Here is a 14,969-nt window from a genome sequence, read left to right as displayed (position 1 = left end):
ATATTTGACAAGGGTGCCCAGACAACTCAGTGGGGAAAGAGTAGGTTTTTCAATAAATGGTGTTGGGACAACTGAGATCCACATGCAAGCGAATAAAGTTGGACTCCTACTTCACACCAAACACAAAAATTAACTCAAAATGGATCAGAGACCTAAATTAAAAGCTAAAACTATAAAACGCTTCCCAGAAAACACAGAGTAAATCTTCATGACTTTGGAGTGGGCAATGGTTTCTCAGATATGATACCAAACTATCAATGAAAGAAAAAGTAGACTTTATCAAAATCAAAAATGTTTATGCTACAAACAATACCACCAAGAAAGTAAAAAGACAACCCACAAAATGGGAGAAAATATTTGTAAATCTTATATCTGATAAGGAACTTGTATCCAGAATATATAAAGAACACTTAGAAATCAATAATTAAAAGACACATCATTCGATTTTAAAATGGGTAAGGATATGACCAGATATTCCTCCAAAGATGGTGTACAAATGGACAATAAGAATACAAGAACTTTCTTAATATAATTAGTGATTAGGGAAATGCACATCAAAACCATAATGAGATACTACTTCAGATCTACTAGGATGGTTATTATCTATAATCAAAAAATGAGAAACAAGATAAGTGTTGGTGAGGATATGAAAAAACTAGACTCCTCATACATTGCTGGGAAGAAGGTAAAATACTGCAGCTACTTTGGAAAACAGGTTGGCAGTACTTCAAAATGTTAAACATAGAGTTACCATATGACCCAACAATTCTATTGCTAGGTATTCTACCCAAGAGAAATGAAAAGATATGTCTATACAAAAAGCTGTACACAAATGTTCACAGCAGCATTATTCATAATAGCCCCAAACTAGAAACAATCCAAATGCCTATCAACTCACAAACGGATAAACAAAATGTAGTAAATCCATACAGTGGAATACTACTCATTTTATACACACACACACGTACGTGTGTGTATGTGTATATATGTACATATATGTATACACACATATGTATACATATGTGTGTATACGTGTATACACACACACACACACACTGATGTGTTTTATAACACGGATGAATCTTGAAAACATTATGTAAAGTAAAAAGCCAATCACGGGCTTCCCTGGTGGCACAGTGGTTGAGAGTCCACCTGCCGATACAGGGGACATGGGTTCGTGTCCCGGTCCGGGAAGATCCCACATGCCGCGGAGCAGCTGGGCCCATGGCCTGTGCTGCTCCGCAACGGGAGAGGCCACAACAGTGAGAGGCCCGCGTACAGCAAAAAAAAAAAAAAAAAGCCAATCATGAAAGACAACATAGACTAGTGGTTACCCAGGGCTAGGTGCAGGAGTGGGAGTGGAGGAGTGGGGAACATCTGCTGATTAGCATGGGGTTTCTTCTTGGGGTAGTGAAAATGTTCTAAAATTGGTGACGGTTGCACAATTCTGTGACTATGCAAAAATACCCCACTGAATTGTACACTTTAAATGGGTAAATTTTATGGTATGTGATTTATATCTCAATAAAGATACACACAAACACATATGCATATACTTAATAATTCTTCACAACCCAGGCCTGTATTAACAGTAATAATTCTTCACAACCCAGGACTGTATTAACAGGTAAGATTTATATTATGATTGAGAACAAATGTACCCAAAATAAAGAATATAAGCCCAGTTAACTGTATAATGGTTCAAATATAGTAGGTATCTTAACACAATGCAGAATTCAGAATGATTCTCATCCATCTCAGAGACTAATAGCAAAAAAAAAAGTCCTCCTCACAACTCAGTCCCATACAAAATGGGGCATGACTGCACGAACACCAGAATCTAAGACAGTTCAAGCAGTAGCTGCAAGGACACAATATATAACATAACAAAACTGACATAAAATGTATGGAGTGTACTTTTTCCTTTAAACAAAAGACCACAGAAGACTATTTTAAACTTAAGTGTCAAGGTAGTTTGTTGTTGTTGCTTTGGCCACACGGCTTGCAGGGTCTTAGCTCCCCAACCAGGGACTGAACCCTCAGCAGTGAAAGATCGGAGTCCTACCACTGGACCGCCAGCGAATTCCCTCAAGGTAGTTTTAATGATTTTAATCTAGCTCACACAGTGATACCCATAAGGAATGAGTTTTACTTAAACATGTCTAAGGCAGCGATGTTCAGTGTAGGTGCTGGACTAGAAGCAACAGCATTATCTGGGACCTGGTTAAAAACACAAATTTTCAACCACTCCGTCCTAGACCTACTGAATGAGAAAATCTGGGAGTAGGGTCCAGCAATCTGTGCTAACAAGACCCAGGTGACTGTGGAGGGAGGGTAGAGGGGGGGAAAAAGCACCTCAAAGGCAGACATACTTAAGAATAATGTCATAAGTAATGACTGAGCATCCTTTTTTAATAGAATATAGATATATCACACCACCATGCTTTGACCACCAACCAGATAATTTTTTAAAAGATTTTTTTCCATTTAAAAGAGTCATTTCAAGGATAAACATAATTTGAAGTCAAGTTCAATTACACACTAACCATGAATTAAGAAAAGGGGACTTATCTGTTCAGAGTCTCAAATAAGGTTAATCTGTTTTTTGTATCTTTCAAAAAAATGAAATAAATGGTAGATCTAAAAGGTAAGGGGAAAATGTTTAAGATAAAATAAAAAACGAGTAAGAATGTCTTTGAATCACTTGCTTTCCTGATACATTATGTTACGTACGAGACTTTAAAATGAATGTATTTATTGAATGTACTGGATTTGTTCCATTGATCTAAGATATTTCCAAGTCATATCTCTAAAACCTTAAAAGGGGGATTAAATCCTGAAGATGAGAGCAGTAAGACTAACTGAGCACATCAGCTCACTAACTCTGGGATCTTCCTGATGTTTACCGACAACCACACACTGTTGTCAGCAGTGTCCAGGCTTCCCGGGGGCGCTCTCTATAGGCCTTCCCACCCTTTCTGGACCATAATCCCCTGCATGAAGTTTCTGGCTGGCAGCTGGGCTAAGTCCAATCATGCTTGGCGGCTGAGCAAAGCCTTGACCATTAGGTCTACACTCTGTCCTTTGAGCATATCCTGAGTCACCTTTCTGAATGCCCTGCTTACGCATTTTTAGAGGCCTGGTGTGTATTTCTATTTCAAATAGGGACCTACATGTATTCAGAGAAACTTAGAGTAATTCATAATACTAGGTTTGAACTTCATAAGAAAACATAGGGAAGAGCATGAAAATCAAGTGCCATTTACAACTAAAATGTCTGCCTCACATGGACACTTCTACTGAAAACTGGTAGCCATCCTTGACTGGAAGAAATAAGGCCCATTTAAATTTACCTCCAAATGCTTTAAGGCACCGAATCTGTATAACCCTTTTTGATCTATGTGAAAAACAATCAAAAGAAAAAGAAAACACAGTGCTCATGTTTCAGGGTCCTTCCTCCAGAAGGAATATTTATAGTAATGCTCTTTCTCTTAGATGCTTCTTCCTTCTACTCCTAATACTGACTGAATTTGGTGACAGAAACAGGCAATGCTCTTTCATTTAGCTTTGGAAGAATTTTAAGGTCTAATTCTCAATAAAAAATATTCTTAGAACACTTTTTAGGGTTTTGCCCAACTCAATTTTGTAAGGCTAAGACACAAGGGATACGTAAGTATTTTATAAGGTTTAAAAACTGTAAGGCATAATATCTTTTCCTGAATATTCCAAAAACTACAGTACACATTTAAACATAAGCAGAGATTGGAAGTTCGCCTTTCCTATGCATTGCAGGTTAAGCACATGCTTGAAAGACAAACACTGTTAGTAAAGCTATGTGCAGTGGGGTTAATAGAATTTGTGAAACCACCATTACCAACACTTCTGCGTACAGAGAACATGCTTGGGCTGCAAAATGGGCCCTGATACCTTTAGTTCCTTAAGCCCCTGCATGTATCTCCCTTCTACATCCTGTATCTGGTCCTTAAGGTCATAGATATCCTGCAGGACATAGGAATGAACCATTGCATAAAACCACACACAAAGTCTCAAAGGATTCAGATGAAAATGTGAATTACTTCTGCATATTCCAGACTAAAAGCAGAGAAACTGAGGTACACAAACGTAACTGCCACTGCAAACTGCTAAAAGGGGCAAACAGGCAAGTGATGGTGGGACTGGGGAAGGCCTGGAGTAATCATTCTAACATATCAAATACTTCCTTGACATTAACTCCTGTGGAAAAAACATTAGCAAATGGGGCTGGGGCTGTGTACAAAAGCTATATAAGTTATAACATTTTTTAACATACAATTTAAAAAACTGTATCAATCATTCAAATAATTTTTAGCATAACACTCCACCGATAAATAGTAAAATATGCAGTAAATTAATTATAAGCTGAATTTGAGTCATGCAGAAGTTTTAAAAAATGTAAAACTAGATATGAACAAAGTTGTCTTTTAATGACTTGGTTACTGACCACAATTAATTTGGGGGAAAGATAGGTAAAGGGAGGGATATTAAACAAATATTTTAAACACAGTGTCAAATGAGAGAGTCTATCCTGAGGACATCATTTAAATGATAAGAAAAGCCTTTACTCCAAATGTTACCATAATCCTTATAAAAAAAAGTGAAGCAGGCCAAATTTTAAATGGAAAATATTGTTTCCCTTGTACCCGACCTTGCTACATGAGGTCTATTCTGGATGGTTGATTTAGGGGGAAAATAATTCTACAGGGCCCTGAACATAACTGTACAATTACAGGCAGGATCAATTATCAAAGGCCCATTACACAGAGTTTCTATATGATATCTCCTCTGCCTGCTTCATTCCCTCCTTGGTAGGTTTGTCTTTTATTCATTGGTTCATTCGACAGACATTTATCAAGTGCCTATTAGGAGCCAAATGCTAGGATACAAAAATCTCATTTCCTTCAAGGAGGTTGTTCTCTCAAAGAAGAAATACAAGTAAACAGCGAGCACAAGCTCAGTCTGAGGCTGGAATGCCCCATCCTTTTGTCCCACTAGAAAATAGCACCTAAAGGCAAGAGTTAAGCTTATTCAACGTTGCACCCTTGTGCTTATGCCTGGTACTTAGGAAGAGTTCAATAACACTGACCCCTTCAAAGTCAGAGCCAGGCTGACCTGGGCCTCCTTCTGCAGTGCCGCTGCCGCTGTTCCAATCCTCACCCTCTCCTAACCTTCAGCCCACTTTTACGAGCTGCCCATTTCACAAGCCAGACTCCTGCTCCTACCCCGCCCACAATCTTACTCAGTCCCCACCGGTCCCTCCCTCCTCCTCTACTGTGTCAGTGGGAAGGGGCGGCCGCCTTCCATCCATCTGATCCCTGGACATTCCTCTCACCCACTCAGGCACTTTCTCAGTCAGCTGCCCCTTCTCCTTCCTTAACCTTCATAGTCTCTCTCTACTGGCTCAATCCAACCAATGAAAACAACAACTAATGCTGCCTTTAAAAGAACACAAAAACCTCTTAACTTCTTCTCTCTCTGTACTGACCAAACAACTTCCATTCTCCAATACTCTCTTCAGAGCAAGTTGCCTACGTTTTCTCCCATCACAGTTTCGAGTTGCTCATCTCATCCCCATTGTTCAACCACAGGGTAACTCTTCTCCTTGCCTCCAATGCTTCTTCCAGTCTGTGGTCAATCTTTAGGAATGCAAATCAGATAGTACCGCTCCGCTATTTAATATCCCCTAGTTGTCAGGGTAAACCTGAATTCCTGCCACACAAGGTGCTTTGTGATATGGCCCATCACTACTTCTCCAGCCTTCTCTCTCACCCACTAGGAATCCTTACTTCTCATCCTACCCTCTGGCAACTTTGCTATACAGATAATCTTGTGGGTCTCTGAATTTAACTATCTGAGAAAGCCTTCACCCTTCAGCTTCTTTGCCTGGTTAATTTTTATTCTTCCTTCACCCCTTGTCTCCTCCGAAAAGCCTTTTTTAAAATCTCTTCTTCTAGTCTAATTTAGATGATGCTTCTCTGAATTCCCTTAACAGCCCTATTCTTGCTACTACCATGGCATCACACCACCTGGTTTTACTGGTTTATATCCATTTGTCTTCCCTATGAAACAGCGAACTCTTTAAGTCCAAAGTGTGCTTTACTGCCTGACTCTGTGGGGCCAAGGGCTCAACAACGTTGAACGAATGAATAAATGCAATTTTTATTACTGCCCTTCCCTCGTTCCTCAAAAAGAGCATGTTCAGCAAATAGACATTCAAATACATTTTGAAAGGGTTATTAATAAGTATGGAGACTCAACTAATGGGTTAAATGAGCTTACATTACTCAGGTATTTCTGTCATCCCAAATATTATTATACTTGTCTTATCATGACACACTGAGAGATAACTGTATTCAGGCAGCCAAATAACACCATAATGGCTCAAAAGACTAATAATTCCCCAAATCTGGCTCCTTGTACATCCACATATTTTCCATTTAAAATATGGCCAATTATTTGAGAGAATTACTTTTATATACATTAGAAAGATTTTTTGGCATTTGTAAATTAGCAGAACTCATTCCAATATCATCAAATGTTCAGGAAAGAGAATGGAAGAATTAACTAATCTCCTTCCCTTCAGACCCTAGTCACATTCTTGAACTGCACTAACCATTTTTTTTAAAGAACTCATACCATACTTTTTTCTTCCTACCAAGACACATTAAATGTTAAATAGTTCCACTAGACTACAAAGAAGCCAAAAAACTTTATAAAAAGCAAACCAAAAATCGCGGTTTACCCGCAATTCACTTAATGAGGTGTCTGGATCTATTAAGCTGCTGGTGTCCCCGCTTCCTCGTCTGGATGAGTTTCCACTTAGAGGGGTTGTTGCTGAGGCAGAATTTCGAGATGAAGGCTAGAGAAAAAGAAATATGGCACTTTTAATTCTTGTTTCTTTAAAAATATATTTGCCGTGGAAACTAAAAGTGGGCCAGGGTGGTGGGGAGAGATCTAACACAGTGTGGACAAGAAGTTACCGAATGCAATCCACAGGCAATTTAGATTGGCTCTGGGGAGAGGGTACCCAGAGACGGGCCCAGGCATACTAAGCACGTGTGTTCGCTGGCTTTACTGGAATCTAGAATTCATAATAACTAAGAAGGAAATGGTTCGTGTGAGAGTTGTCTGTTTTCTAAGTTTATCTTTGCTGTATTGTAAACAGCACTGGGGTGAGTACATCTGCTTGATTTTAAACAGTTTTAGAATGTTATACTTGGTATGCTAATTAGCAGTCCTCCTATTTAGTTCCTGAAGCTGCTTGTTTAGAATCTTTTCTTTTCCTAATACTTTGCTGATAAAGTTGGAGATACTATTTGCAGCTGACAGCAACAATACCGTGTATCACTGTGAATTTAGACTGCTCTTCCCACAATGAGTTTAAATGCGACACCATGCTACTGAATTAGTAAATGGCAGGGATTTGTGCTATTCAATACAGCAGCCAACTAGCCACATGCAGTGATTGAGCACTTGGAATGTGGTTAGTCCAAATTGAGAATTTTTTTTTTAGGTGTAAAATACACACCAGATTTCGAAGGCTTAGTGTAGAAAAAAGAATGTAAAATATTTCATTAATAAGTTTTCATATTGATTATGTTTAAATATTTTGGACATTTGGGTTAAATAAAATATATTATTTGTATTAATTTTATCTGTTTCTTTTTACTATTTTAGTGTGGCTGCTAGAAAATTTAAACTTACATATGTGATTTACATTTGTGGCTTGCACTGTATTTCTGCTGGATAGAACTGGTACACCTTTTGGGGGCATAGCACAAAATTAATCCTGATAATTTCCCTAAGATGACTTTCTAAAAATATTTCTAGAAGAAAATTAGAGATTTTTTAAACACAAAGCAACTCCTAGAAAGGAGTTATTTTATTGTACTTCAAAGAATAATTTATCTATAATAGGAAAAAAACAAAACCCTCAGAGTTTGTCACCACCATTCCTAAAGACACTTCTTCATTTTCAGTGTTTAATGGCTTCTTCTAAGGATTAAATTCTAGAGGAATGAAAATCAAAAGAGCAGCCAAAAGTTTAAGAGGTGACATTCAAGGAAATAAAATGCAGTGTCTTTTCTCTTCCCAGTGCTTCACATGATTCAACCACAGAGGAATCTGGGGGTCAAGGACAGGAAGTAGATGAAGAGAGGAAGAGTAGCTCCATCAGTTAAACTGTTGTAAAATCAAGAATAAAATAGTAGTAGACAGTAAGTTATTGACCTTGAGAACTTAATTTCCTTAGGAATTTAGATACTTACCCTTGTGTAATTTTCAGCATATTGTTTGTCAGATTTTTCATCCAACTAGAAAAGAACAGAGATAAAAATCAGAAAAGATGCTTAGCATTTTGATTTTTTTATGGGGAAAAAAAAGAAGTGACCTCATTTGAGTTCTCCAAGTTCAATCGATATTTGGAACCTAAAAGCAAACATACTAAAACTGAAATAAAAGTTGGGACACATAAAACAAGATGTTAAGAACTTTAATTCTTATCTAAGGAAGACATGGAGTAAGCAAGCTGTCCTTATGAAAAAATTTAGAACGTTTACACAGATTTTCTTTTCATGGTATTTGAAACATATTAAAGAAAACTATATATTAAACTTAAATTTTATCATTGTAAAAGTTAACACGCACACACACAAAAGTGTATACATCAAAAAGAAAATTCTGATAAAACCAAAAGCCAAAACACTTTATTATCTTAGCATTACTGACACAGGACACACAGATTAAGACTAGCATACTTAGACAAAAACGTTCAGATTGGGCTAGAGCATGTAAAATATATCAGCAAAAAAATTTCCCCACAGCGCTAAGGAAATTGGTTGCCTGGTTTTTGTTTTTGCTTTTTAAGTAATACACGCTCACGTATCCAAAAAAAGAGAAAAAAACAGCACAAAGGGTATGCAAAGTAAGCCTCTCTCTAGAGGTACACCATACCCAGATCTTCAAGGGCAACCTACACCCAGTCTTTAAAAAATTCTAACAGTAGTGTCCCAAATACATTCCAAATCTTCTTTTTCCCCTTACCATGTTTCAGAGATCAGAGAAAGTACTTTATTTTTATTCATGGCATTTATCACTCCCTGACTCCATGATATTTATTAACTTATTTATTAATAAATAAACTTATTGATTAATTGTCTGATCTCTCTCTCTTTAATGTAAGCTCTATGTATGTTCTTTTCTGTATTCCCAACACCAAGAATAGCACCTGGGGCTTCCCCGGTGGTGCAGTGGTTAAGAATCCGCCTGCCAATGCAGGGGACAGGGGTTCGAGCCCTGGTCCGGGAAGATCCCACATGCCATGGAGCAACTAAGCCGGTGTGCCACAACTACCGAGCCTGCGCTCTAGAGCCTGCGAGCCAAAACTACTGAAAGCTGTGTGCCTAGAGCCTGTGCTCCGCAACAAGAGAAGCCACCACAATGAGAAGCACGTGCACCGCAACGAAGAGTAGTCCCTGCACACCGCAAATAAAGAAAGCCCGCGTGCAGCAATGAAGACCCAACACAGCCAAAAATAAATAAATTAATTAAAAAAAAAAAAAAGAATAGCACCTGGCATACAGGACTCAAAATTTCTTGGATGAACGAATAAATGAATTATATCCCATATGTACTTATAGACTTACCTCATTTATTTTAACAGCTGCATAGTACCCTATTATCTGGACATACCATAATTGAGTTATCCTATCTTCTGCAGATAGGCCTTACGGTTGTTTTAGTTGGCGTTTCAAGAAGGGAAGTACCTTAAAGGTTTAGTCTAAAACCCTGATTTTATAGCTGAGGAAAGAGAAATTCAGAGGTGAAAGACCTTGCTGAAGCATGCATAACTGCTAAATGTCAGAGCTGAATCCAGACCTCAGTTTTGTGAATTTTTCATATTATTTACCTGTATATACTGTCCAAATTACCACTGGGGGAAAAAAGTCACAGAAAAATTTAACTAAATGAAAATATACCCAGACTCCAACTCCTAGACCAACCCTCCCAGCCCAATCTAGAGAAGAGATTTGAAAACCTTCCTTAATTATTAAAACACAAAATGTCATTATTTCTGGCTCAGTTCAGATCACTTCACTCTAACTTCCTCATATTTGACAGTTTTTTGTTTTTTTTATTACCCACATTTATTTGTGTTCATTTTCTGTCTCAGTAAACACCTTTTATTATAAGTACCAAATCAGAATATAAATACTATCTCAGACTTCAAATTCTTTTTGCTACTTCTTACTGTAATACTCTTAAAAAAAAGGAACTGATTTTAGTTCATTTTGACTTCTTTAAACCACATATGAAATGTTTTAAAACAGGCGATGACAATAGTTTTTAATATCGGCAGTTATTGCCATAGAAAGGAATTATCTTCCTCACATCTATACTAGTAAAATATATTGCCTAATATTTAATGTGTTATTCCTCACAGTGAAATAAATACCATATCTAAATAAACTGACTTATTTTCCTTAGAGTATCTTCCAACTCTCTTCTACTAATGAGTTAAAGAGAAAAACAAGCAGCATTCAGAAACATTCTTCCAGGTCCATTTAAAACCCTGTCCCTTATCCCACTCTCACACAAATGACCCCCAAACCCACCCATTTTTTAAATAGACAGTCACCTGAGAATAATCTTACATTTCAGAGGCTGCACCGCTGACCCAGTCCACTGCAGGATTGATTCTGTTGCTTTCGCTATCTCCTGACAGATCCCAACTGCCGCACCTGCCCAAGCTGATCATGTGCCAAACTTCAGGGACTGTGGAGGTAGCAAAAATGCCTAGAGCCGCCCCGCTGCAGGGACTTGGCCAGAGACTCTTCAGTGCTCACTTTTCAGGCTCATGCTGCATTATATGCAGCCTTCCGTTTAGATGAAAAGCTAGTTGAAACCTGGTATTCTAAAAGCCCTGGGAGGTCTACATACCTGCATTGCAACGACAAGCTAGTGTTCAAAATGATGACCAAAAGAGTCTGCCAGATCCTCAAAAGGCTCTTAAGTGGAATAAGATATAATCATGTTTAATATACTAAGGTATAAAAGAGGGAAATGTTGGTAAAAGGGTACAAACTTTCAGCTAGAAGATCAATAAGGTCTGAGGATCTAATGTAAAACATGGTGACTACAGCTGATTTTTAAAAATTGTTATATATGAATAACATGGAAAAAATAAATATGCAATAATATGAAAAATCAGAAAACAAAGGCTATATGTACTATATAGTCACATTTTTGTAAAACAAGCAAAGTAAACTGAGATAGAGAAAAATACGGAAAATAAGGCATCAAATTGCTTTAAAAAAAAGTGGCTAAACAAAATGGTAGACTAAAATATAAAACAACAACAAAACAGAAAGCAAGGCTTTTTTCCTTAGTAAAGCCCTCAGGACTTGCTCATGAATACTGACTACAGCCTACTATTCTCAAAAAATTTTAAGTAAATATTATGCCATTACACTCCTAAATAATTAAATTGGTAATTTTCCAATCAAGAAAGGGGTTCCCTTGATAGCTGGAAATGGAAAGTTAGCTGACAGGCTTGTATCAATAATATTTCATATTCGTATTAATGCACAAAGAAGAGCACATGATGGCAAACTTTATTGCTTCTTTTAAGGATTTCAAATTATCAACTCGTAAACAAAGTCTTAAATATCTTTTCCATATTTCAGTGATAAATGCCTTTGCCTTATTTATGTCTGGGAAATCTGAAAATGCTTTGCTCTTGACATCAGAGTATAGATTGTTTCTCTTTAAATCTACACTCCTTATTTGTTGAAATTAGTACATGAGAAATATTTCTTAGAATACATATCTTGTCAAATCTTTGAAACCCTTGGTTTCTTCTTAAAAGAAAGATATTTCTTATTCTCTGATTAAGAGGCCCTTTGACCTTCATTTCAGCAAATGGCTACTTTGACAGATAATTTTATCCTACTAGAATGGTAAAATACAATTTGAAACTTTTTGAGTGGAAACAGAATTCTAGTTGTGAACACATTTTTTTTTTTGGCTGCATTGGGTCTTCATTGCTACGCACGGGCTTTCCCTAGTTGTGGTGGGTGGGGGCTACTCTTTGTTGCGGTGCGCGGGCTTCTCATTGCGGTGGCTTCTCTTGATGCACAGCATGGGCTCTAGGTGCGCGGGCTTCAGTAGCTGTGGCTCGCGGGCTCTAGAGAGCAGGCTCAATAGTTGTGGCGCATGGGCTTAGTTGCTCCGTGGCATGTGGGATCTTCCCGGACCAGGGCTCAAACCCGTGTCCCCTGCACTGGCAGGCAGACTCTTAACCACTGTGCCACCAGGGAAGCCCCGTGAACACATTTTAATACCATCATTTGAAAGAGTTGTTTAGAAATAAAGATGTATTTTATTCCAAATTTTTTTTTGCTCTAGAGAGGGGTCCAACATATATTTTAGGCTTTGCCAAGAGGTAAAATTAAGGATATTATATAGGTACTTAGATAACCATTAAAAAACAAAAAACAAAGAAAACTTTGGCTGGTAGGCCATAAAATAATGGGGCTGGCCAGATTTGCCAACCACTGCTCTAGAGAAGCTTGTGCTTATGTTACAAGGTATACAGCATGACTCGATACACATATACACAGCTTAAATATATGTATATCAAATCATTATGCTATATACCTTAAATATGTATACTTTTTATTTAAATATGTAGACAGATCAAAATAACTATCTGGCAAAAGAAAAGAGTTTTATTTAATTAGTAGAGGCAGTGGAAGACTAAAAAAAACTGTCAACCTTTTCACTCCTGTGTAGTTACTAAAATAAACTGCCAAGAAATAAACGTAAGGAGGACATAGCCAGTAATTCAGACATCACATTAGATGCTAAAAGAGTTCAAAGTTTTTAAGAGAAAAGGTGTATACAATAAATTAAATTGTTTATATCTATGAAAAAACAGGTTACTAAGCAAATTAATAAAATGGGCAATATTTCAAGGGAAGGACTTGGGAGCCAGTCTTCTAACTTTGTGTGCAGAGAAACTGTTGATGTGACCAAGGTCAAGATGGGACTGTTGCTCAGCCAGCCAGCTTCGAGCGCCAACAATCTGGAATACTTAAGGACAACACTCTAAATTGTTTTCTAGGATTAGTCATTCAGAAATAGCTATTTAAATACAATTGGTGACATGCTAAATATAAATAATTCTCTCTTCATTAAAAAACTGTCTAATTTTTTGTTAAGAAACCCTGACTCATCTGCTTCAAAGCGCTTGATAATCAGGACAGCGTTGGTCCAAGGGCAAACAACACTAATGCCAGTTACGGAGAGATGTCACAGACAGAAAATCAGGCTGTTACATACATCAGGCAGGTAGACATCTGCTGGTCTAGGTTCCTTCATTAAGGTAAATGCCTCAAGGCATTTCTACTGGACAGTCTTTCCTAAATTCAGCTCCCAATGAATGTGAAAGCAATAGATAGGCATTTCTTCAAAACAATGCCATAATCCAAATGTTCAAAATCTATTCAGATTCTTCCCAGTTACTATAAGTTAGTGACTCTTTGCTAAGTAGGATATTTTATTGTTCAACCTTCAAAGTTTACCTAAAAATTTATAGATTCTCCAAAATGAAAAGGGAAAACAAATTTTAAGACTGATAACGAATATCTAAATATGGGCTAGGTATTAGATGGTTTTAAGGAGTTATTTTTCATTTCATTAGGTATGATAATGGCACAGTAAATAAAGAAAAAAGTCCTCAACTAGAGACGCATACCGAACTATTTATTGGGAAATGGCATGATGTATGGGATTTGCTTTAAAGTACTTCAGGAAAAAAAGGAGGGAAAGGGGAAGAAATAGATGAAACAAAATTGGCAAAATATTGATAATTGTTGGAACTGCTGATGGGTTCTATGGGGGAAAATTTCCACAGGAAAAATGTTGTAAAAAATTGGAACATATCAATATATACATTTCAAAACAAAACAAATAACTGTATTTTATGCTAGTGTGCTGAAATAAATATTTCCTAGGCAGTAAATTAAGTTCCTAATTTAAAAATAGCTATTTTGTTAGCTGTTAGTCACAAGCCTGAGACAGTGAATCCCCATGCGCTGCACTCACGCGGGTCAGATCTGGGATGCTGACATCATCCATGTCGGAGACCACGCTCCCCCTACGATTGGAGCGACTAAAATAATCAGCTGCAGAAACCTTTCAGTCAGGAAAAAAATGAGATGCTTTAAAAGTTAAGAAGAGAGAGAAGAAAAAGATAAGAACATTGGCATATGGGGGAAATTTTTTTTTTTTGGTGTGTGATAAAGTATCATGAAATGAAATGAGGAAACTGCTGTGACTTACCTACTCAAGAAGGTGAGAAAGAAATGTAAAGGGTTCCTAAATGACATCACAGCTCCCTAAAATAAGCTCTTATTCATCTTAGCTAGAGTCCTATGCTATAGAGATCATCCATGTACTGCCTGAGAACCAGCATCACCCTCATCATGAGGGATTCTAGGATAGCATTTACCTAAAGCCTCTACTATATTTCACAAATGCATAATGCATTATAGCTATCAGCTCTGTTAAGCACATATATCCTGAATGTGGAATTATCTGCAGAGTATTTAGTGTGCCTTTTACCAATTTCCACAGTTTCCTCTTTTTCATATTCCTCAGGACCGAGAACTGTAGAACAAAATAATGAACGAACTACATTGGCCTCTTTCTGGTTCCCCAAACATACCCAGTGTCTTCCCACCTTCGCCGTTGGCACTGGCCTAGGAAGCTCTCCTCCCAGCTCTTCAAGCAGCTCTTCAAGCAGTTCAACTCTCAGCTCAAAGGTCAACTCCCTCGGAGAAGCCTTCTCTGATCACTCCATCCAAGGGTGATCTCTCTCTCTCTCTCTCTCTGCCACACACACGCGCACACACACACACACACACACACAC

The 14,969-nt window shown here is 37.6% G+C and overlaps 1 protein-coding gene across 1 annotated transcript in view; it reads right to left on the bottom strand.

Annotated features, from left to right (window-relative positions):
- Window positions 1–14,969, bottom strand: part of LRRFIP2 (LRR binding FLII interacting protein 2) — a 109,741-nt gene that overhangs the window by 35,416 nt on the left and 59,356 nt on the right. The window contains exons 14-17 of the mRNA XM_024756322.1: window positions 14,143–14,232; window positions 8,304–8,348; window positions 6,779–6,895; window positions 3,928–3,999 (exon numbers count right to left, since the gene is read on the bottom strand). Coding sequence (XP_024612090.1) covers window positions 3,928–3,999; window positions 6,779–6,895; window positions 8,304–8,348; window positions 14,143–14,232 — 324 coding nt within the window. The remainder of the gene's footprint in view (window positions 1–3,927; window positions 4,000–6,778; window positions 6,896–8,303; window positions 8,349–14,142; window positions 14,233–14,969) is intronic.

Source organism: Neophocaena asiaeorientalis, unplaced genomic scaffold (genome assembly GCF_003031525.2).
Source record: "Neophocaena asiaeorientalis asiaeorientalis breed wild unplaced genomic scaffold, Neophocaena_asiaeorientalis_V1.1 scaffold265, whole genome shotgun sequence".
NCBI lineage: Eukaryota > Metazoa > Chordata > Mammalia > Artiodactyla > Phocoenidae > Neophocaena > Neophocaena asiaeorientalis.
The sequence above is the reverse complement of the archived record's forward strand: the minus strand, read 5'-3'. Positions and strand labels throughout refer to the sequence as shown.